Raw genomic sequence first — 24,427 nt, 5'->3', positions numbered from 1 at the left:
AAGTCTATGGAAGGCCAGTCTCAACACAGAGATTCAGGACATTTATCCAACTCAGGCAATGCCCACAATAAAGAGTCACTCTAGATCATATATGAAATACTACTTTACAAAGTTTTGAGTGCAACTGGCAAATACAAGAGCTATACTGTATAATACAAATATTTGCTCAAATTGTACTCAAATAGTCCAAATGTAGGGGGCCCTCTAGTGGTTGACGATACTGACACACAGTCGTTCAGTGTGCTGATCTCTCAACAGAAACTGTGAAAAATGACATACGTCATAACAACATCAGCAATTTTGTGACGTTAACTGAGTGTTGCAGTTATGGGAAGAGCCACTTACTTTCATGGAACTGACATAATGAATCATGAATCACCATGGTCTACAGAAAGTTTTAGAACATTCATGTATAATGCTAATTATGGACTTAAACCCTACTATTGTGAATGACACAATCTCCCTTCTTCTTATTGTACCCCAGGTTTCAGACTGTGGATATACCAACCTATGGCTCTCCAGGTGCTGGGCATTAGCCTGTCAATGATTGGATTAGCAGGGACCATACTGATCTGTGCCCTGCCCATGTGGAAGGTGACCGCATTCATAGGCCAACACCTGGTGGTCATGCAGGTCTTCTGGGAAGGCCTGTGGATGACATGTGTTTATGAGCACACGGGACAGATGCAGTGTAAGATCTACGACGCCTTGCTGGACCTGTCTCCTGACCTCCAGGCTGCCCGTGGCCTCATCTGCATCAGCCTGGTACTGGGCTGCCTGGCCTTCCTCATCTTCCTCCTGGGTGCCCGTTGTACCAACTGCTTGAGTCATCCCCGAGTGAAGGCACGCGTGGTGCTGTCCTCAGGGCTCACCTTCTCCCTTGCGGGCCTCACCACCGTGGTGGCTGTGTCTTGGACGGCAAACTCCATCATCAGGGACTTCCACAACCCACGGGTCCCCGAGGTTCTGAAGAAGGAGCTGGGGGCAGCCATCTATGTGGGCTGGGTGAGCTCTGGCCTTCTGTTCTGTGGAGGGGCGCTGTTGAGTTCCAGCTGCCCCCCTGAGAGGGTCAGATACTCTTCCAGCGGATATACACGGGCCAAAACGCCAACTTCCAGTGGCTATGCCATCAAGAACTATGTGTGAAGAGAATTTGTCTGGAAGTGAACTGGAAAGACATGTGACTTGCAAGCTTGTTTGGCATAATGTGTAGTCTCACCCAAATTCCATGATTCAGTTTATGTTGAATTAGCAGCGTGGCAAGTTCAGGTCATCAATAATACAAAGGTATGAGAATTTTCATAAAAAACAAGGTTCTTTTTTACGATAAACATCTTCATTGTTTGTTATCCATGACCAAGGGGTTAGTTGGAGAAATAACATTTAAGTCAACAGTATATTATTGCAGGCACTACTTTCACTGAGTTAACCACATAATTATAGAATGGTTATTTCCTGTGTTGAATCTGAATGTATTAATTGCAGATTGTAGTTTTGTCTAAAAGTACAGCCTGCTTTTAATGTGTTTTCATCTATTCCAGTTATGATAGTAAACACTGTAGTCCTATAAATGTACATCTAATCTTGTACGGTAGGGAGTAGGAAACCTTGATCTTAGTTAACTCTTTTAGGCTTTTTTTTTATAAACTATAAATAAAGATGGAAATTAGTTTTTCATTTTAAAACCCTGCAAGATAATACAATAAAATACCAGTACTACATCAAATACAGCACCACCTTATCCTTGCCCTTTTCGCTCTTAAAAGGTCTGTAACAGCTGAAGATAGAATAATAAGAAGGCACTGACTTATCGTGGACCACATAAAAACTGCTCAATAAAATCATTGTAACAATTCAGTTTCATAGGCCACAAAGACGGTAGCCGCTGTCTGAAGCACAGTCACATCTTTGTTTGAGTTGCTGAGCAGCAAACCTGAAAAATGGGTTGTTATGAAACTGTGTGGAAAAACAGGGAGTTCCCTTTCATTCCCAGCTGCGGAGCTGCTCCACGCCCTCCTCTTCAGGAATGTGGGTAGACAAGTTTCACTTCGAACAGACATGCAAAACAAAGACAGACACACACATACACAGTTAACACACTCCTCATAAACACCCATTCTGTTCTGCTACAGTTGTCTCAGTTGGTAGATCCACAAAGACCAAGGGGCTCGGGAATGCAGAGACAGCTAGAGATCGCTGCACAGGGTCTCGGAATGACAGGCTGGATCTGTGCCATCCTCACCCGCTGTCTGTCCCTGTGGAGAGTGAGTGGCACCCTGGATAACACCACAGCCACGCTGCCCGCCTATTGGGATGGGGTGTGGCTAGAATGGGACCACTGGGATCTACAGCATGATGGCAGCCTGCACTGCTCCTTTTACCAGTCCCTCATGTCTCTTTCTGGAAGCTTCCGCACTTGGAGAGCCCTTATCATGGCGGCGATTGGAGCTGGGGCTTTTGCTGTTGTCATGGGATTGGTTGGAACGGTCTGGTTCCCCAAAAGAGCCCAGGTGAAGGTAGTATCTGGTGGGGTCTTTGTTCTTGCTGGTATACTGCTGATGATTCCTTTAGCCTGGACATGTCATCACACAAGTCAACCACTGGAGGGAGTTGTGGCTCTACAGAGGGACTGGGGCGCTGCTCTGTACTTGGGGTGGATCTCTTCTGCTCTACTGGTAACAGGAGGAGGGTTTCTTATTACCAGATGCCCCACATATGAACCACAGGCTGAGGGGGAGAGAGAGCAGGAAGTCCAGTCTCCTCTTAATACAATTCACCGAACTGCTTTCACACACAGCCAGTATGAGAGATCACTGCCCATCTGAGTAGATAACTATCTTTATGACAATAAATGAAGTTTACTAATGATATCATATATCGATATGTTCATTACTGTGGTGTGAATGATTGCATTGTAAAATATCAACTGGCACTTGAGATGTGTGTATAGTGGGTGAGGATTTTGGGGTACACGTTCAGCTTAATGGGATATACATTATTTTAGGATTGACTGTTTTCTGCTTTTACTTTGACTTGAAGTTTTTCTTGTTTGGAAAAGGAAATAATTTTACTACACCAATTACTATAATAGATAGACTTTGAGTCAAGCCATGAACACATGGCTATCCAATAGGAAGCCTGTAGCACCTCTTGTTTAGTTAAGCATGGTGTGTTTTTATAAAGAACATGTGAACTTTTAACATTGTACCATGTCAATGAATAATTTGGGCAATTGGACAGATCTGCAGGTGTAAAACTACACAAAACAAAAACTGCCCTATATTTGGTTTTGTTCTAAGCAAATATATACTGTATGCATTATTTGTTGTCTAATAGCATTCAAATGAATCACATCATTTAAGAGGTGGTATCTACCTAATTGCATTTAAATCGTCAGATAGTTGGAAGGATGTCTTAGTAATGTACTGTGAGATACCTTATATCCTTTCTATCACATTGTTTGGCATTCAGAAATAGTGACATTGACATCATTTTAATTTATATTTTGATCACTAAAATAATAAATAAGAATTCTACAATACATTGGTGTCTATTTTTTTAATTTAATAAGGAGCACGTTTATTGTTTGAAAATATGGAACTTTGGCAAAATATGACTTAAATGGCACACCAGGTCAAATGAAAGGGTCAAAGCTATATTATAAACTAGTAGTCAACAATCAGTGCATTTAGTTCTTGAGTGATGGTCAACACAATGGGCAAAACCGGCCAATACTCTTCATGTCTCAAGCTGTGTTAATAAGTACATATCAGAAGTCTTTCTGATGCATTCAAATTCCTTGTCTAGGCAGCAAAACACCCAAATGCAATGGAAATGATCCAGGGAAAGAAGAAAAATATTTATTTCAGATATATCTATTTAAATAATCTTCAAATATACAGGGGCCGAACACAAGAAGGGCACCAGTGGTTTCAAATGGATCCAAAATACCAGTCTCTTAATGACTTAGCAGTTTTCGGTGGAAGAGGACGGTACTTTAGTATGGATACACAGTCCTGGTAAGGTTATGTTACAGGCCGCCTACTCCAGCCTCTCCTCTCCCTCCTCCACATCTTTCAGGCTGAGCACCTCCAGGGACCCCCTGCCTTTGGTCTCACAGCGAATCATCTCATCGATCTCCCTGAAGCAGCCAGGGTCTACAAGACACACCTGAGGAAGGACGATAAATGAAGAGATGCAAGTTTATGAGAGTGACAAGGAGAATAGTTGCATTATTCCTTATAATACATTCCAATGTTGCATGCTGCTTCTGGGAGACTTGAATCACTTGAATATAACTTTAACATAATGTTTTTAAGCTATGGTTCTGATTGTTGACCCCTCTAAACAATGTCACAGTTAATGCTGCTCCAGCATGGCCCATCTCTCACCATCTCCAGCTGCTCGTCAAAGTCCTCGCTCTCCACCACCTTAAGGAGGGGCTTCAATTTCTCCTTTAGCCTCTTGCCCTCCTTAACTGGCAGAAGCAAACGCAGTCTCATGTGGGCCCTCTGAATTTGAATGGACTCCTTCAACTGTCTGATCACTTCCAGAGCCTGGATAAAGGAATGCTATTGTTAGCAGGATGATACCTTCCTAAAGCAAACTGAACAGAATTGTAAGGAAAATAAAAGACAGATTGCTACTTGCACACACAACTGTTTTCAATTGTGCTATGTGTCTATGATGTCAAGTGAAAGAGCATTGTAAGAGTAAGACTAGAAGATGTTACCACAGGTAACGATCCTACCTGTTGCTTAGTGCTCTTGTTGGCTTTGACAGAATAGTGGATGTCCTTCATGGCCCGTTCTATGAGGTTCACTGTGTATGGACGTTTGGTCTCTGGGTTGACACATTTCTCGGCCACGATGGTCGCTATGTCTCTAAAACTAGTCTCCAACTGGCTTTGACGCTCCTTATCTGACACCTGGAGTTCCCCTTTAGCTAAAATCTGTAAGATGAGAAACAACAAATACTACTGCTAGTTGAAGCTCACTGCATTACCACAATCATAACCTGTGATTGTTGTGAAAGTGATATTAAAGGAGTGGTTACTCCAGTTGTACAATCCATTGCACTTACTTGTTTACAAATTTCGTTCAAGTCTTCTGTTCCAAAGGCGTTCGACAAGTCATCTTTTTTAGCAACCTGACCTTTGGAAACGTTGATGAAAACAGAATTGGTCTGCAATACTTCATCCAGGTCCTTCTCTCTATCGGAACGTGGTCAAAATATGACATATCAATACATGTATAACAACTGTACCATAGACTGTAAATGAACAGTACATTCATGTTTCCATGGCTGAACATGGATTAGTACAATCAAGGCGCGTACCTATTAATAATTTTTTTTTCTTACAAAGTATGTCTAGCAAACGTTAGAAAGGTTTTTGTTCTTAGGCTGGAAAACAAAATGTGGCTAGGCTACTGTAGTTACTAGTAATAATCTTGCCGCGAAAGCACAAGCTCTAGCTACTGTAACACTGAACATAAAATCCTAGGCTAGCTACCTCTACAGTAGCTAGCTAGCTGACTGGCCAAATAACATCACTTACGCTCCTGATCTCCAACTCATCACTTTATTCTTATAGCAGGCAATTTCAAATCGCTTCCCCCCTTTTTTCATCCTCACCACCGCCACGTTAGTAAGTCGAATTTGGTTTGTTGGCGTAAATATGGACATATTTTCCCTTGTAACGACAGAATTCTCTGTCTTGAAATAAAAAAGCGTGCGTTACTGTTGCTGCTCTCGTCTGCTATGAGTTCTCATTCAAGTTCCGGACTGAAACAACGAACAGGATAATAATATTCCGAGTTTACGGCTTCAGCACTTTAAAAAATGATTTTTTTTTATATTCAAACAATTACGGAGCCATAACAACCACCACACTTAGTTACAAAAATAGAGTTGTTTTCATTTGTTTAGCTATAGAGCTATAAAGTGTGGTTAGATAGGTGAATTGTGTATTACACTCAATTTATGGGGTCTTCTTGTCAGTTTTAGCTGGGCTTTTCATATACATTAATTTGGGAGAGTTTTAATGTAAGATATTTTACAAAATGTAGCTACAGATACGGATATATGCAAACATGTACTGCTGTACACAAGCTACAAAACATTAGCTAAATAACAAGTGCGGTACAAACTGCAAATCCCAAAATGCATTTCTCACAATGAATGATATAAGTATGGCATCGTCTTGCTGAAGATCTTTGATATAAAACGTTTGCTAGTAGTATTGTGTGCCTTATTTACCTCAAAAGATAGACATTCAGTCGACAATGTTGCTGACTTTGACAGTAATAGTTTTGAGTCTTGTCACCCATGTTTTTGGAACTGATAATGATGGTAAGTAAGCAGAAACAACTTGTTATCTCAAAGGTGAGAGAGGATACTGCTGCTCTTATCTACAGCACTAGATAGCTAGCTAGCTCACTTGCTATCCTGTAGGCTACCTTGCCGTATCTAGACTTTTTTTGTGTAATTGAAAGGCCCTCTTGAGCTTCGAAGTTTGAGAGCAGAATTACACATACGCACATTGCGCATAAGTCTGTTGACAGTAGCTACTCATGCAGCTAAAATTCTAAACTTCCTGTATTTCAGCTTCCAGCAAAGCACGCAGTACCAGTGTGGGCTACTTTATTTCAGTATGGCAGAACAGGTTGTATTTGTACTCTGCGGCTGCCATCATCTTTGGAATATGGTTTTCTCTGAAGATGGCCTTGAAACAGGTTAGACATGTCCCCTGTCATGTCTGCCTTTGCTGTGCACTGTGCCATCTAATTTCACTATCCGTTTCTGCATATAGGTCTGTCTGTGAAGTTGGTTGCTAAATAAAAACATTCAATTTTTCTAGATACTAGCATGACAAGCAGACAACCTACTGAATTAAAACTGGAAAAATAGCTTCCCTTTCTCTTGTTTTGTAATCTGTTTCGGGATTCTGCTCCATATATTCAGCTGTGGCAGCATTAGGAGTTGAGAGTCTTGCATCTCTTTATCTCATCAGAGTAGTATTTCAGACCAAGTGTGGCCTTGGCTATCCAAAGCAGTGAAAAAGAACAGCAACAATGTGGAGAAGGGGTCTGTCATTCATATCTCTGGGGTGAAGATCTTTTTTGGATCACAGACCGGAACAGCCAAGGTATGTTCAATCACTCACGTGGTTAAAAGTTAACAAGTAGTATCAGACAGCTCTAATGCATTGTTTGAAAAAGGGTTTTACTCACTGCTTGTGAGAAATGCATTTAATTTGTTTTCACAGGCCAGAAGTCCCCAGGTGTGGTCAGGTGCCTGTAGGGCTCAAGTGTCACACATTATGCGTGACAGTCACTCATTTCGGTCTTTTGTCACGCACTCCCGCCACACATTGTATTTCTCACACGGAAAAACTATTTATATTTAATATGCCGCAGCGCCCAACCGAAACTTCTCTGACCGTGCCGCTCTCACTATGGAACCGGCAGGAATCAAGCGCGTCTCCCCTGGAGTTCTTAGTCGAGCCTGCCACTTATCACCCAATCAAAAAAGGAAAAGGTCTACACAATAGCTTATCAGAAAATGGCACTATTGCTCAAGCAGCCCTAAATTTAATCTCAGAACCCCTAAAAATAATAATAATTAAAAAGTTCATGAAGAAAGGGACATCTTTAGTTTTTTAATTCATTCAATATTTTGCATAATAATACATAAATGTATTAATTGTTATCCAGTGAAATTAGGGATTTATAGGCATGCAAACTCCTCACCTTTTTGAAACCAAAATAACCTACGTTCGTGGCCGTGGCCAACACAGCATTTTACCCGTGCTTCCCAACTTTACAACTGGCTATGGAACCAATGCTATACAAAAAATGTCTTTATGGTTAAAAGAACATGACATTGTTTACAAGAGCACAGATTTTACATAGATCGAGCCTCTTAATTTTGCTCTCAAAGTGCACCAGATTCATGCGTTTAACTTTAACATTTAATAAATTTTCTTCCGGGGAAGCATGCCCCCGGACCCCCCTAGAGGGTCGGGTGTTCGCCGTATCCTTCTCACCTTTTTCACCCTTGACCTGTTTGCATGCCTGTTATTAGCAAGGGGTTTTTGCACTTTTGCAAGGCACTGTATTCATGTCACATTGTCATTGGGGGCTGAGCACCCCTAAAGGTCTGATCCTAGAATTGCCCCTGAGTCTAGGCCTAGTCATATTTTCATTATCACACGATGACTGACATATTGTCACATTATAAACATATTTTTCATAATAGGCTTAATAATTTTATTAGCAATAAATACATTTAAGTGTTTTGCATAGTCGATGTTTTACACTTTTAAAATCATGTCATACTTTATCATTATATCCTGGCCATGGATGCATTAATCATTACTGCCTTTCAAAGATGTCAGGTAAAAAGCAATTAATTAATTAATTTTGAGGGGGGGCTGGGGGAGGGGAAATGTCACTCTTGCCTGTCTTGAAAACTTGAGAGCCCTGTGCCTGGCAGCATAGCAAAGATCATAGCAATACCACATGTATTTCAATAGACAAAGTAAAAATTAAATAAACACATTAACCTAATATGGCAGTTTGTATCAAGTGTATAAGTGATACCATCAACACCTAACCAAAATATGTCAATTCTCTACTGTAGTATTGATTGTATATAATAGTTCCCTGAACTTCAAACACCCTTAAGCACAAATCAGTAAAAGAAAAAACGTTCATCAATAAACTCATTGAGATGTGTAATTATTGTGGAGAAAATTATCTGTTGGCAGATGTCTAAACAGAACAAAAATCAATGTGCTTTCTCAAAGGGGTTTGCTAAGGAACTGGCAGATGAGGTGAAAGCATTGGGCTTGCCAGCTGAGGTGATCAACCTGAAAGATTACGATCCAGATGATAGACTTGCTGATGAGGTAAGTTTGGTTACACTTTTTTATGTAAAATTTCCTTCAGGCCATTGACCAACCCATTTCACACGATATTCTACCTACCTACTTAGGTGATATTCAATATTCTGTATCAAGAACCAACCACAAAAAATGATTGTCTGAATTTAATGCCTATCATGAAGCTTCCCCCTAAATTGGCTAGTTCTTCAATCCATCAAATGGCTGGCACAGGGGAGAAATAGGTTATAGAATATTGTCCCACCGGGGAAAGATTGATTATTTTCATCCGTATTCCTTTTTTTGTGGGCACTTGGCAGTATCTGAAAAATGAGTAGAAGAGGTGTGATGAGAAAGAGGAAATTGCAATTTATTCAAAGGCAACCGTGTCGTAATTCCTGAGAGGAAAATCTACCTGAAGAGAAATTAGCGTAGCCGTCCAGTATCAGGCTTTAGATTCAGTTACAGATGCCAAGTCATTCAGGCCCACTGATAAACCATCAGTCTTTAGCCCCTCTGCCTTGACTAGCATGTATGTCAAAGAGCCTTTCTCCTTAGAAAACTAAGGAGCTGTGGGCAAGCAGCAGAGAGAGAGAGACCCCTGCCTGACCTCTGGGGCTCTGTTCTTTTAATGTTGGCTCAGCATGAGAGTGGATCTCATTGCATCATGGTACACAGGTCTATATGGTGTTACTTTTTCACTGATCAAATCTTACTTTTACTTGGCATGCCGAAGTATATGCATATATTCCTTTCCTGACTCTGAATAATTTAACCCCTCTCAACCTTTTCTTTATAAACATATTCCATTTAATTTGTCTTTTACAACGGTTTGCTGCATTGAACGATTTAAGTGTTATCTCTCTTCAGTGCGCCAACAAGTTTGTCTGCGTGTTCCTATTGGCCACCTACACTGATGGACAGCCTACAGAGAATGCAAAGTGGTTCTATAAGTGGCTGGAGGAGGCATCCACTGACTTCAGATATGGGAAAACATATCTGAAGGGCCTGAGATATTCAGTGTTTGGGCTTGGAAACTCTGTTTATGTCAGCCATTACAACACGGTAGGAGACTGTTATACGAGATGAAGTAGCATCATTGATAGTTGTGTGACTCTGCTTTGTGTGCCAATCTTTCAACCAATGGAGTTCCTGTAATGCCTTCTAGAGCCGTATTCACAAAACATCTTGCGGCTAAAGGTAACTCTCAACTTGTTGATTTAGGAGAAACTCTTATAAACTTTACTGCTACTTGAGAGAACTCTTAGTGGTAAGATCAAATGTTTTGTGAATATGGCCCCTGATGTGTTTATTGTTAGTGGCATGTTCTCAGTTCATACTTCGAGTTGATCACTTTCTCAATCAATCAATCAATCAATCAATCAATCAATACTCAGTCAAACAATTTACCATCATTACTAGTCTTTGCCTTCTTGTCTCAGCTCATGACAGTAGGGTGCAAATATTTTTGCCCCTCTCCCTTCCTCAGGTCTGTAAAAATGTGGACAAGTGGCTGTGGATGCTGAGCAGCGTCCGTGTCCTCGCCAGAGGAGAGGGGGACTGCAACGTAGTGAATAGTCGCCACGGCAGCATCAAGGCTGACTTCCTGGTGTGGAAAGCAAAGTTCTTGGGGCGGCTCCAGGCCCTGTCCAAGGGAGAGAAGAAGAGCTGCTTGGGGAACTGTACCTGTAAGACCAAAAAGAAGAAGAAGAACCAGCAGCCGCCAGAGGAGGAGCAGGCTCCTCCAGGAGCACCCACCTTGGAGGTATTATGAAGTTGTGACTCATGCTCTTTTTCTCAAATTTTTCTATAAAGTGCAACATTAAATACCTCAGGGAGACAGCAGTCTGCAACATAACCAGAATGCCCGTCTGTCTATGAGACTGGCCTCAGCAAGGGTCTGTAATCCGTCTACCTTATTAGCAAGTGCACTAGTAGTGCCGTTGTGTGTGTTTGATTATGTCATAGTGCTACAACTGCTAAAAGGAGCACAAAGTTCTTGAAATCACATCGTTTTCTGTGGGCAGTTGCCCTTCTGTCAACTGCTTCTTCAACTAATCCAGAAATATTTGACTGGTTTACAGGGTTTAATTAATTACTTGTAATTTCCTCTTGTTATTGTTATAGTGGGTGTCATGGACATGTTATGGTAGGATTTAATAAGCAATACAGCATTGCAGAGTTACCAAATGTTCATTTTTGTATTGACAGATGTTTGGCACCTAAAGATATCATTGCAACACACACACACACACACACACACACCATCTTCCTCACCACTACAATACACGAACACACTCACACCCCCTCCTTGCACACATTGTCATGGTAACGTGCCTCTGAAACTCTCTTTCCTGTCTTTGACTAAGGCACTATACTCAGCAGGAGTGACATTCAACTGAAGAAGAGAGTAGGTCACTACCGTGGAGGTTAATCATTCTGATTTATCAAGAGCACATCCATTTAGCCAGTCTTTAATCTTCCTGGAGACCATGTGGGGGAAAATCTTTTTTAATCAGACACGTACTGTGATTAATGCTTGAAAGGAATAAATATACATATGCTTTTCTTTTATTTAATCATGCGCCCCAACAAAAGATGGATTAATGATGTGTAATAAATGTGTCCCTTATGGGCCCCTGTGTTTAACTACGGAAGTGATTTTAGTTAGTTATGGATTTATGCTCTTCACAAAATCCTTGTGAAGCGAGAGGAGCCTCTTATCAACTCCCTCTCTATCCCCCACCCCCCCACCCACACACATATACTCCTCCAAACCCCCCCTCTGTGTTTCACCCCCCCTCCATCCATCCATGATGAGCTGTTCTGCCTCCTTTGACTGATTTTTTTTACCCCTCCTCCTTCATCTTTATCTCTCTCTCTCTGCAGGAGAAGTTACTGGACTCCAGTAGTGATGAAGCAGCTGGACAGGAGAAGAGGCCAGGCATGGTTATAGATGTGGAGGACTTAGGGGACATCATGAACAGCTTCAAGAAAGTCAAGGTCAGACAGCAACCACACGCTGTACAGTTGGAGAGACATAGCACCATGTGGCATTTTACATACTCTCTTTGCTTCAGTGCTGACTAGAGTATTCTACAATTCCTTTCTGTCATTCAAACCTCATTCAGTCTGTTATCATGTTCAAACATAGAATATACACTTTTGCGCAATGCAGTCAAAGGTCACCTAATCCTCCGATTTGCAATCAAGTGTTTTGGAAATGTAGCAACAGGGGTAAAAGGAGAGGAGTGAAAATAAGCTTCATTAACAGAGTTGCACCTTATCTGGATTCTTCACAATGTGTGTTAAGGCCTCAAAGGGAACACCAGCGTGGTCATAGTCGGGAGTATAATACATGACTGTGTCAAGTAGAGGGAAAAAGGGAACGTGGTTTCATTGAAGGAAAAACAGGAGCACCAGATGGTTTGATAGACACCAGGACCAACGGGCGAAGTGGGAACTTGCGTAAGAGTGAGCTGTGAACGAGGACGCCCACTCTGCAGAGTTGTGGGAACGAGTGACTCAAAAGAGAGCAGAGGCAACCATAATTATTCTCATGTAGTGACTGCTGGAGAAAGAAGGGGAAAAAAGGTGTAAGAGATGCAAGTGTGTCTTTGCTCTTCCTGTTTATCTTATTGACATGTTCTTTTTATTTTGGAATGGTAAAGATCTAAATGTCCACAAAATATCTCCATTCAAACACACAAGTCACCCCTGGCAAATGAGTGCATACGAGTTTCTTTATCAACAGACTCATACCACCTCTGAAAGACGGGCCTATATGGAACAACATTTTTGGTTTAAGATTAGGGGATGTGTTTTAATTGCATGCTGCTTTAGGCATGTAGGTGTAGATAGACATGTTTATTAGTCATTTTGGAAATTCATTGTGTGCCATACAGCATTTGTCACAAACAGGAAAGTGTTTGGACTGTTTGCATCTGACAGTCACTTTGCAGTACACTTGCATGGCATGTGTACTGCTGGACTAACAGTTTTGATGGCTGATTGATTTACTACATAGTACCCCTAATGGACAGAAATGCTCTATGAATAAACTAAAAAGCCCCAAAACTCAATGATGCCCATCACTTTGCCCTTCCGTTTATCCAAACCTACAGGGATATCTCCTGGGCACCATCCTTGCTGTTTGACACTGACAGACAGGACCAAAATGCAATTGTCAAGTCTGCAGGGACAGCCATCACTCAAGACTAGTTTTGACCCATGTTCTTGACCACGATGTCTCTCTCTCCATGTCACCTCACAACTTCAAAAATGACTTTTGGAGCAAGAAGTTATTTTCCCTCAATTTCAGCTGTCGTGTTTTCCTGAGGCGAATTAGTGAGTTTGCGTGTCACAGGTGTGAAAGTTCTAGATCATCAGGGAATGGTGTGTGTTTGTGTGTATACGTGTGTGCTCAGATCATGATGATAGTTTACATGTAAATTAATATAGTATGTATAACTTTTCAAAGAATTTAAAGAAAGATTTGCTAGCTACAGCCTTCAGTGCCAGTGAACATTCAGATTTCAGTTTTGTTCTATATTTAGTATCTTATCTCTGTGCTCCATCCAAGCCATCAGTTATTCCTCTGCAACTTTTTAATTCACTCAATCATCCAAAGTTTAATGAGAAGTAGAAACTGAGAGGGGAACACAGGGTTTTAATGTCAGGGTTGTTTACGCATTTGCCAGTTCTACTACTTGGTGTTGTCAGAAGCAGTGTTTTTCAGGTAGCTAAATGTGTCAAGCAGACAACTGACAAGACCGTGGGCTTGTCATTTTTTTATGTATTGCTCAAAAATACAGTTTATCCTAAAATGCAATTGTTTGTTGGTATTGTGTGCTATAAGAAATTAATTGATCTACTGTATGGCTACAAAACAAGCTCTGTATCCAGAAGTTAATGATTGGCACAATTATTATTGTGTAGCCAACCTTGAACTACCGTTAACTGGGTTACTTGCAGTGTGTCTTTATTCCAAAATGCCACATTGTAGTTGATACCCTCCAGAAACTGAGGTAGTTCACCCAAAACATAAACTCAGAGATTGTTGACAATTGTAGTCCTTGGGTGTCAAATACTGTTGATGTATTGACCCTGGCAGTTAATTCTAATGTACATTGATTCTGCTTGTTACTTGCATCATTTCCATTAGAGCCCTGCATTGATTCACATGATGGATCACTTCAGAAAACAGCCTCTCACGCATGTTCATCATTTGAAACACAAAGTCCTTTGAGGCTTTCTGCTACTGACAGATTTGCTTTAGAAGTGCTGTTGTCGGCTTTTGCTGGGACCTGTGCCAGATAGTGAGTACAGAATGGATCGTCAGCCTCGATGCTCAGCTGTTTTTCTGGTACATATATCATAGCTCTTTTGTAGATAAACTGTCCATTGGAAATACTGTAGTAACTCTAGTGTAGATAATCCATCTACTACGGTAAGGTGTTGCTATGGAGCCTTTTATGTGTCTAGTGAAGTAGAACAGTTTAAACGTAAGGGGGTCAGTGATAGTCACAGCTGGAGATGTACAGCTTTGTTGTGTCTGCCCGTCATCATGGATGTGTGTCAGCCTTACCCAGACCTGCCAGGCCTTGGTGGAATGTCGCAGCCTGTTTGTTTCAGTACCCAAACTTTCTCGGTCCCTCCCTCCCGCTGACCGCCTGTGTCAGGCCTGTCTCACGCTTGGGATACAGAGCGCAGCCCTCTACTGAGAGATGACCCTGTTCTGTCACTCCTTATAGGTTTATTCATGACTTGGAATCTGCAAGCTCTTCTTGTGGGTGCTGAGTATATGCTTTACCCTCTCTGAATACACAAATGTAATAATAACATAATTACTTGCCATATAGTATCTGTACACATACTCAGATGAAGAACAGAAGAGTGCCATCTTAGAGCAAAGTACAGCCAAAATGCTGGAGAAAAAAAATAAGGGTTTTCAGACTTAATGTCACCACGGATTGGTAATCCTGTTTCTGTATGCAGGGGAGGCAGGAGGATTCTGTCTGAGCCTGACACAGTGCTGTGGCTTACTTATTCACGCTGTCACCCATCCTACAACAAAATGCATTAGAGCGGTGGGATTCCTGGGTATTTGGTTGGAGTACTCCACCGTCCTATTGAAAGCCCAGGTGCAGAAGCCAGACAGTGCTGTTCATAGTCTCAGCGCGTGCTCAGACCCATCCTTGTGGGCGTTCAAACACTACAGTGTCTGGTTGATAAGTGACCATAGCATGTCTACAAGTCTCAAAAGATCACCTGAGGTCACACTTAGAGCACACGTGTTTTTGTACAGAACCCCCCCCCCACACACACACACACACACACACACACACACACACACACACACACACACACACACACACACAAACAATGTGGATATGTACTATGGTGTCTGGGTCATTGACTTTATTCAGAGGAGAAACAGTGCAATTCAGTTCCAGGTTTGTAAAGAGGTGCTGAACAGATGAAGGAGTTTTCTCTGTCCATGTAGGTCACTGGTGTAACTGTGTGTAACATTTTGAATTAAATTCAGTTGCTCTCCTAAAAATCATAACATAGCCTGGAATCATTATGATGCTGTTCCACTGATCTATTGCAATAAGCAGTAGTATAAAATAAATAAATGGAAAAGCTGATGATAAATTACTGTGGAAAGAGTAAATAGTCTGAGCTTGCATACAGTTGTTGGTAGTAATTTGTGTCATATTTGTCTACAGCCTTTTTCAAAGCTCACATTTGGAATCAGCTGAACAAAGTTAGTAGTTAGTCGTGGAGTTGGACTTGCAGATCTATGGTGTGACATGCCACCACTCAGAGAACAGAGTCAAATATGTACATGTGCACAAACAAACACACATGAATGCGTACAGGGTGTCAGCCCACTCATAACTAGCACCTGAAGATCCCTGCTACACTTGGATGGCATATTCTGGAGATCCCTGTGCAGAAGTCCAAGCTGTGTGCCTTAACACAGTAATTGGGATGTATGACGCTATCGCTGAACAAGGCCATCGCTCAAATTGCTAACACAGTACCTAATTATAAATCTGGTAAACCTTCTGGCAGGAGTTCATCAATCTTTGGTTATGACTGTAAATAGCAGATGCCTTGGAGCTATGGATCTCCATAGTAAACGCCTCTGATGTGATTAGAATGACTGACGGATGAAGCATGAATGAGCCTGTGAGGGTTCCAATGTGGAGGTATGGTCCCAACCTAATTCCATAAAGATATTTTCGTGGCTTACTGTGGAACAAATGGCTTAGCTCAAAATCTAACGTCAGTTTAGACACATTATATAGCCATTTCTACCTCTTATTTTAATAGACTTTTACTACTTAACTTATTCCCCCTTTTTTCCTGACCAAAAATAATTCTTTCTGTTACATTTCCATTGCTGCAGGCTTTGGTAGTGGCCCTGCTGGAGTTCTGTATACAGTGCATGAATCAGGCCACTATCGACATTCCCAATACTTTCACTGTGTTACATGATGATTCATGACATTTTGGTCAAGTGCTCTCCCGCTGCAGGTTCCCTATTCTCAGCATTGTTCTGGAGGGAAATGTACAGCCACCCTATCCCTGCTGCTCAGTGAGTCATCGCAAACCCTCCCGGGCGTAGAGCAGTCAGCTTGGCCAGAGTCAAGGGCTCTGCCACCCGCTTGCCAAGACCAAGCTCCAGATCTCCTCAGATCGGTGCCTATTCAGAGAAGTCCATATGGTCACACTGACATTGCATCAGATGTCGCTTCCTCTATAAATATATATAATTTAAAAGCGGGTTTGTGTAGGCTTTTTTTTTTTTTTTACAAAACAATATGCATGGTTATGATGATGGGAAGTGTTCTGTTTAATGGTCTGTTTCTGTGTTGAACATTTTGTTTGGACTGCATCAAACCATTTTCATGGGTGAGAGAACAGGATGTGAAATTGGTACTGCTTGTCTTTTTGACTTAAAAAGATATCCCAACCCTCAGAATAACTTGACACATTCAGTATAAATATCCCATTGAGAATGCATGGTATGGGCTTTCAACTTTCAGGCCTTCTTATTTTTGCCAAGAATATTATGTACAATTTCTGAGCATTGCTGTACTTGGATGAATGGGAATTTGTGTATTTTCTTTTGGCATGTGTTTCCTGTTAAAACAAGGAAACTGACCCATTGTTGTCTGCCCCAGAGCAAAGAGGAAGGTGATGGGGAACCCTGGATGGTGAAGCTGAAACAAGTGAGAAAGGGAGAGGAAGAGGAAAGGAGAGAGATGATCACCCCAGCCCTGAGGGAAGCGCTGACCAAGCAAGGTAAGGACGCAAGTCCACACCTTCATGACGAGAGAAGCGACCAAGGTTGGCCTGGCAAGAACCAAGCTGGCATTTTCACTTCACACTTCACATCAAGGTGTGCAATATGTTCCGCAAATACCAACATACTGTATCAATGATGATATAAATTCTGTTAGGTGTCTCTGAAAAACCTATGCAATATATTAAAGCATATTTTCTTCTTCTATGAAAACTACTCTTACAACATTGGCGGTTCCAAAAGCTTAAAAACACCTTCTTAAGCTTACTGTCCTATGAAGGTGTCAAAAAGAATCATGTCATTAAGTCATGTCACATATTTTTCATTTTTCAAGAGTAAAACCACCACACGCTTGTACATTTGGTGGAGAAAGAGGAGGAGGAAAGCCAATTAGACTTTTTGTTTTGCTGAAATGTATAATTTTCTAAATGATTGGCAGGTCAGTTTTTTCTACTTTCTATTGAGCGCAATTCTCTGAAGCTTTTTTTGATAAGCTGTCCAACCTTTCAGCTTGCTGGTCTTTGAAGCTAATTACTGTGCCATTCTGTACCAGTGAAACACCAGAAAGTCTGCACCTTACATTCGATTATATTTATTTAGGCAACCGTTCTCTGTTTCCTGCCAGCTACAGACTTGTTTACCCAGGCAGCTTTTTAAATGAAGTCGCAACCCGCACTGCAGTCTTTCTCTCTCGCTTCTGTCGCAAACATCTGAAATCATCCCATCCTCAGCGTGCAGAAGAGAGTGGTGCTGGGGAGTCTGTGTGTCCTAATGGCTCTTAATGACTCGACTCCATCTAATTACCCCCCTCTGCCTACCCCTCCATGAGGGACCAGTCCCTGTTCTGTGTATTCACTGATATGACAATATTTGTCCCCACACATACACATCTTGTGTTTTTTGCTGATGAGGAGAAAGACACTAGGAAATTATGAACCCTGCAGAACTATCGGCTACTGTAAAGAGTGTTACCAGGCATTTGCCTTGGTTCCATAAAGTGTTTACATTGATTTCTGCAGTACTACTCCAAAGCCACTAGGGTGTGTGACATATAATATATATGTTTGCATTATACTTGCTGTATATACAATATATTACAGATTAAAATACAATACTGCAAATTCCCCAAGGTAGTGCTTTGTCAGCATAGCAATGCCTTAGAGATTGCCCAGGCTCAAGCACAGAGTATTATGAACACATAGCCTTGATTTAGCCCTCCCGTGAGAACTATCGCTCAGCTCACTTGTAGTCGGCAACAACCCTCCACTGTGAGATTATATAACATATAAAAATGCCCTGTAACCGTGTAATAGCCTTCCCCAAGGACCAACTATCGACCCTAGTCCACTGTTTATTGTCGACTGCACAAAGTCCCTGTAGGCTTGACAAGGTTCGATTTGAGATTAAATAACTTGGTATGTGTTTGGACACACTTTCTCAAACCTGGCCCTTGTTTCCTTTTAGGAACTGTGGTGTTTTCTGCTGTATATTCAGGGAGACTCTTTTGAATTCTGTATCGACAGACCTGAAGAGACTAAGCAGTCCTTTACGTAACTTTATACAACTCTGGTACAATGAGACCTGGTTTGATGATGGTCTATCTGATTCTGCGTTATGAACTCGGAGGCTCAAGCCAGTAGTAAGAGAATATTCCTACCAAGTGCACACACTCGACTGCAGACAATGTGTGCAATGTTTTTGGTGTTGCTGGTTCTATTAGCTAACAGATCATTTGACAGTGCATACGCTAATACAATATGACAAGTGTTGAGACCGTCATTTTATAGACAGTGGCAGTAGACAGTATTGCCTGATGCCCTTCAGAACCCTGTTAGAGTATCAGTGTGAACTGTAGCTGTAGCCTGTATGTCTAAAGCTTAGATATTGTCTGGAGGTTTGATAGTAGTAGTGTAGGTAGAGGGTCAACATGAGTTTGCCCAGAGACTTGCATGGCTTGTCAAATAACCTGGAACCCCACCCTCCACACACACTGCATCTCTCTGTCTCTTTCTCTCTGTCTCTCTCTCTCTCTCTTTTGTTTGTGTCAATGCGTTTGCATTGAATAAAGCTTCCTCAAACAATAGTCATCCCCCTGCGCATTGAGGTCAGTGGTAAATGCAGCTTTGATGCTTACAGATAGAATTGGTGTCCATTGGAGTCATTCAATATACTGACATCAGCCCCCCTGTTTCTGTTGCCGCCAACAGAAACTGACGCTCACAATGACCAACAGATGAAAGGTTCAACTTGAATGTGTCCATTCTAAACTCTATGCACCCAGAATGTCTAACATTTTCCAATCCTCCACAAATTGCTTCTTACCTCTTCACCAGGGACCAAAATAGAAACTCAATTTAAATGTTGCACTCTTGAAATGCCATGGAGGGCCCTCCTTGAGCCTCCAGAGGGGATCTGAAGAGCCCAGGCACTGGAATGTATCTGGATTCTATAAAGGAGGCAAATAAAAGTATTCTGTTTGATGGGCTGACTTCAGAGGTAGGGGAGGGGGGAGGGAGCCATAATTCCTTGATCACACACACATCATCACATCTGACACTTTTTTTGAAGTTGCATACCTCATTTGAATGATTGAGCTTCATTGGAATCTTATTTTATTCATACCGCCAAGATATTTCAGTGACCACTTATTACAGTGGACCACTGACCGCATACTGCGGTACACTTGTAATAAGTTACATAAAAGGTAGTTGCAATGCGAAGAAATTTAACTTGTTCTCCAGTTTTTCAGCAGGTCATCTGGAATAGTTGGTAATTGGGGTTACATTTACATTTAGTCATTTAGCAGACGCTCTTATCCAGAGCGACTTACAGTAAGTACAGGGACATTCCCCCGAGGCAAGTAGGGTGAAGTGCCTTGCCCAAGGACACAACGTCATGTGGCATGGCCGGGAATCGAACCAGCGGCCTTCTGGTTACTAGCCCAATTCTCTAACCGCTCAGCCACCTGACTCCAGGGTTAGTGTATCACACTAATAAACTTAATTCTTCTTTTCCATACAGGATACAAACTGATTGGAACTCACTCAGGGGTAAAGCTGTGTCGTTGGACCAAGGTAATTTAGAATCCAGAATCTTTAATGTCAAACTTCATATCCTACACTATCCTCATGCCACAGTACATCTTTTGTGAGGCACGTGGGTGACTAACTCCCCCCCCCCCCCCCCCCCCCCCCATCTAGTCCATGCTGAGGGGAAGAGGAGGCTGCTACAAACACACTTTCTATGGCATTGAGTCTCACAGGTGTATGGAGACGACCCCTAGCCTGGCCTGTGCTAACAAGTGTGTCTTCTGCTGGAGGTACGTTCATCCATTATTTGGAGGGATTTAAATCATGTGCCTTTTGGAACCACTTCTGCCTTGTACGGATGTTTACTCTCTGATTTTGTCTCCCCTTCCGATTATCAGAACGCAGAGGCATGTTGTAAGCACTGCTTATAGCCCTGTGAAGGTCGAGTGTCGGCGATCTCTCATTTACCCTCGTTTACTCAGGCATATTCTCCTCTCAACCGCGACACGTTGTTAACTCAAGCCGAGAACAATCAGCGATCCCTGTCATGGACTGACGTCATCGCCGACCCGTCAGCTTAATGAGTTAGTGACTAACGAGGGTCTGATTAATGACCGGGCTAATGGGAGATGGAAAGGTAGAAGCTGATGCATCGTGACATTGGGCGAGAGAGAGAGGGCGAGAACCTTTCTCCTCACGTTATGCTACTGCAGAGAGGGTGAATTTTAAAACCTCTGGTGAAATGTCTCTGCTCTGTGTGTGACTGCTGAATGAGGAGTCTGTCAGGGAAGATATGCCAGTTTCACTTGAGGTGCCCAATCTGGGGCATCAGGTATTAGGCATTCTTTAGGGCACAGATGTATTTGGTCCATGGTCAAGCACCAGGGGGCACCAAAGATGTTGGGGAGTGTGAAACCGCATTTGAATTCTGTAAGCGTTGGCACATTTTCATGATAACCCTGCACTTACTGCAGGATCACATGGTACAGCTAATCAAGAGCTCGATCATAGGTTGTGGAGTCAGGTCTGGAATAAAGAAACACTGGATGCCCTTTCTTTATATCTACGTGTTATAATTTTACATAGAATTATTGTGAATGAGTGCAAACAGCTATCCTGCTGTCCACCATGCCCTTTTGGTGATGTGAGGTGAGCTGAAAGGTTCAGGACAGGCCATTAGAAGTGGACGCCAGTTGGATTGTTACCAAGGCACCCCACTGTGGGCATAGATATGCCAGCCTGGGCCTGCTGACGTGAGCCGGTGTCTGGGGTCGGGGTGACCAGAGCTGTCCCCTCTCATCGTCTCTGTGTGTCCTGGCAGACACCACACTAACCCAGTGGGAATGGAGTGGCGCTGGAAAATGGACCCTCCAGAGAAGATCTTGCTGGAAGCCATGGAAAACCATCAGAATATGATACGCCAGTTCAAAGGTCAGTGCGCACACCACGTGTGTGCTAATACATGCTCACACACACACACACACACACACACACACACACACACACACACACACACACACATCCCATTCAACGGTGTCATCAATCATCCTCACAGCTGTGGCATCCACTTGCCTGAACTTCATTCCCTGCATCCTGATGTGTCTGTACTTAACAGACTTTCTACCAGCTCATTCTATCATCTTCTCCCATCTCTCTTGGGTCATTTGTCTTTTGGAATTGGGACATCATTAATGAATGACATAATCATTGAGTTAACTTTGACTGTTACCAATATGTGCTACTGCATAGTGCTGTATTGCTTTGTAGTTCCACTTAATTATGGTTTAGCGGTACAAGTTATTACACAAGTGAAACTTGGTATGGGGGAGGTTGGGCTCTCCAAGGGTAAGTGGATGTTATCATGTGTTTTGTTTTGGTAACACAACCTTCATATGCCCCTTTGTAACATCCATTTACCTCCTTACATCCCCTCCCAATACTATGTCCTCTTATGCCCTTGTAATAAGATATTCCAGGTATGTAATAGCCTATCCGCAAAAACATAATACAATTTAATTACAAAGCAATTCATATGTTTTATTGTAGGTATTACTACAACTACTGTATGGAGTTACATGATGGTTAAGGTAAAGTTCTGCCAAAGTGTATTTTTCTGTCTCATCGTATGAAAGATACCAGATGTAGATTTTAAGATGATGTCTTGAAGGACAGTTTGCCTCAGTCCTCACCTTACAGTGATATGGTTCAGCATTCCGGCTGCACTGTCTCTGGGCTCACTTAGTCATCATCACCCTGTCTGCCTGACTGACCTGCGGCTGTCACACACCTCTGTCTGGATTGGGACGCACTTGTCACCACAAGATGACCTCTTCCTGACTGCAGGATTTAGAGGTTCTGAAAAGCACAGGCTGAATTTCCTGATGGCGCAGGTTCTACGTCAGTCTTCATTTGAAGTTAGTCATGAAAGTTTTGGCTGTTTTTATTTTAGGCTGGCATGGATAGCAGTCTGACAGGTTGTTTCCATAGACGGATTATTATTTCATATTTTTGTTGCTTAGTAGTTTTACACGTTGCTGCTCCTGCACTTATCTTGCCAAAATAAGATTGTTCATCCATCTTTCTATCAAACAAATGTGATGACAATACAAGATGACAGTAGCAGTGCACGTTAATGATTCAAGCCAAGACATCTAAAAACATTGCTGAACCCCATCAAACGCAATGAAGGAAATCATTATTATTATTATTATCTCCCTTCTTCAGCTGCAATAGCAGTGAGTCAGCTTAGTTAAGAAGGTCTGATTGTCCTGAAGTGCCAATTCCTTAGTTTAAAAAGATGGTCACTCCAATTATTTTCCCATACTCAACCCTTTGATAAGCATCTGTATCTGACTAGTTAACAAAATCACTGCCTTTCAAATACGTTTATGCATCTTGGGGAGCACATCTGATTAAAGGCCTGCATTGGGACCAAAAGGGAACTGAGCCAGAGTCTATCCAGTTGGGCACTGAAGTGACAGAATCATTAATCCTTCCTAATGATCAGGATTTGCTCCTAGCCGCTGGGCTGTACTCGACGGCAGCCAACCACAGTGTCTGTTTCTTATTTGTAAAGCTGTTGAGTTGCCAGGGAATAAGGACGCTTTGTAGTTAAGTCTGACTTTTCTCCAATTAGATATTATGAGTTAATGCCATTAGTGAGAATCTAAACCTCATGTCGATTGAGGACTGGTGCACGTTGTGTCAAGCTGGATGCAGCACACTGAGATTATTTGGCCAGCAGTTGTTCCTTGGGTTTGATTTGGGGAGATTCTGTATTTTTCAAAAAAGTTCTTGAGGACATTAGAGGGCTTTAATCATGTGCATGTGTCCTTTAAAGCAGGACCCAGTTCCAATTCAGTCTACACCAGCACTCCCAAACTTGACTCATTGCAATGGGCCAGAGAACTTTGCGTACTTGATGCTTGGCCCCACTTCCCCACAGTGGGACTGTTACCTATACGTGTGGGAGTTGAATGGGATTTCTTTCTTTTTCTTAATATCAATGAGATATCGTAATGAGGTTTCAGGGGCCACATTGGCACATTTGTATTGTCCGTTCTAGCTGTTGTGTTTTATGAATGCAATGAAAGTGTGATTTCTCCGAAGGCCTGATTGAGTGCCATGGGAATGCTTAGATTGCTTTTTAGTTTGGCCTCTTTCACTATGAAGCTGTTTCATTAAATTGAGTTTTCCATAGAAATGTAGCGGAGCTCCTGCTAGCCGCCTGGCCTCGTCAATGGAAAGTGTGTTATGATTTCATTGTTGAGTCTTGTTGTTCTCCTAGTCTTATGTAAGGCATAGGAAATCAATCACACCCTGGCTTTGCTATACACCAATAGTTAATGTTTGAAAGTTTCACCTTTTTGTGCTTTGTTTGAAGAATAGTAAGTCACATACAGGATAGGTTTAGCTTTTCTTTTTTTTTTACACCCGCAGAAACTTTCATCACAAATGTATACCTTTTTTTAGATATTTAACTGTTGTTTACAAACATTATTATTATAACCTATTAACTTATGGAAGACCTACCAAAATAAACATTTCTATTTTTGAAGATTATTTTAGGTAATTCATTCTGGTTAAGATGCACTGTATCACAAAAACAACAACCTGCCAAAAACATGCTAATAAAGATTAATGGCACTATTTGTTCTGTCAAGGAAGACAACTTTTAAGACAAACTACAGTCACAGC

At 41.9% G+C, this 24,427-nt stretch overlaps 4 protein-coding genes across 5 annotated transcripts in view; 3 read left to right on the top strand and 1 right to left on the bottom strand.

Moving 5' to 3' along the window:
- Window positions 1-510: 510 nt before the first annotated feature.
- Window positions 511-1,146, top strand: cldnj (claudin j). The gene has a single exon (XM_067247058.1). The coding sequence runs from the start codon at window positions 511-513 to the stop codon at window positions 1,144-1,146; it is 636 nt and encodes a 211-aa protein (XP_067103159.1).
- Window positions 1,147-2,171: 1,025 nt separating this feature from the next.
- On the top strand, window positions 2,172-3,073 carry LOC136952326 (claudin-4-like). The gene has a single exon (XM_067247057.1). It carries the CDS (start codon window positions 2,175-2,177, stop codon window positions 2,823-2,825), a length of 651 nt encoding a protein of 216 aa, XP_067103158.1. The 5' UTR covers window positions 2,172-2,174; the 3' UTR covers window positions 2,826-3,073.
- A 767-nt stretch (window positions 3,074-3,840) lies between these two features.
- sbds (SBDS ribosome maturation factor) lies at window positions 3,841-5,762 on the bottom strand. The gene is made up of 5 exons (XM_067247055.1): window positions 5,558-5,762; window positions 5,083-5,212; window positions 4,751-4,951; window positions 4,392-4,556; window positions 3,841-4,170 (listed from the first exon to the last, which is right to left on the bottom strand). The coding sequence occupies exons 1-5, from the start codon at window positions 5,683-5,685 to the stop codon at window positions 4,042-4,044; spliced, it is 753 nt and encodes a 250-aa protein (XP_067103156.1). The 5' UTR covers window positions 5,686-5,762; the 3' UTR covers window positions 3,841-4,041.
- Window positions 5,763-6,191: 429 nt separating this feature from the next.
- The window catches only part of tyw1 (tRNA-yW synthesizing protein 1 homolog (S. cerevisiae)), a 34,635-nt gene continuing 16,399 nt past the window's right edge, over window positions 6,192-24,427 (top strand). Inside the window, exons 1-11 of one of the 2 annotated variants that reach the window (XM_067246939.1) lie at window positions 6,192-6,351; window positions 6,607-6,734; window positions 7,013-7,147; window positions 8,810-8,911; window positions 9,755-9,949; window positions 10,374-10,649; window positions 11,774-11,887; window positions 17,080-17,200; window positions 20,223-20,275; window positions 20,402-20,520; window positions 21,552-21,661. In XM_067246939.1, coding sequence (XP_067103040.1) covers window positions 6,285-6,351; window positions 6,607-6,734; window positions 7,013-7,147; window positions 8,810-8,911; window positions 9,755-9,949; window positions 10,374-10,649; window positions 11,774-11,887; window positions 17,080-17,200; window positions 20,223-20,275; window positions 20,402-20,520; window positions 21,552-21,661 — 1,420 coding nt within the window. In that variant the 5' untranslated portion in view covers window positions 6,192-6,284. Of the gene's footprint in view, window positions 6,352-6,606; window positions 6,735-7,012; window positions 7,148-8,809; window positions 8,912-9,738; window positions 9,950-10,373; window positions 10,650-11,773; window positions 11,888-17,079; window positions 17,201-20,222; window positions 20,276-20,401; window positions 20,521-21,551; window positions 21,662-24,427 lie in introns of those variants that run through there. The other variant, XM_067246940.1, reaches the window with a different exon arrangement.

This window comes from Osmerus mordax, chromosome 11 (genome assembly GCF_038355195.1).
Source record: "Osmerus mordax isolate fOsmMor3 chromosome 11, fOsmMor3.pri, whole genome shotgun sequence".
In the NCBI taxonomy this organism is placed as follows: Eukaryota; Metazoa; Chordata; class Actinopteri; order Osmeriformes; family Osmeridae; genus Osmerus; species Osmerus mordax.
The sequence above is the reverse complement of the archived record's forward strand: the minus strand, read 5'-3'. Positions and strand labels throughout refer to the sequence as shown.

Bases quoted from the DNA above. Each gene is read 5' to 3' on its own strand.
- cldnj (XM_067247058.1), top strand. From the start codon at position 511: ATGGCTCTCCAGGTGCTGGGCATTAGCCTGTCAATGATTGGATTAGCA.
- LOC136952326 (XM_067247057.1), top strand. From the start codon at position 2,175: ATGCAGAGACAGCTAGAGATCGCTGCACAGGGTCTCGGAATGACAGGC.
- sbds (XM_067247055.1), bottom strand. From the start codon at position 5,685: ATGTCCATATTTACGCCAACAAACCAAATTCGACTTACTAACGTGGCG. The intron at 4,952-5,082 runs GTAAGTGCAATG...CTCATCTTACAG, and splicing joins TGAACGAAATTTGTAAACAA to ATTTTAGCTAAAGGGGAACT. The intron at 4,557-4,750 runs GTAGGATCGTTA...TCCTTTATCCAG, and splicing joins ACAAGAGCACTAAGCAACAG to GCTCTGGAAGTGATCAGACA.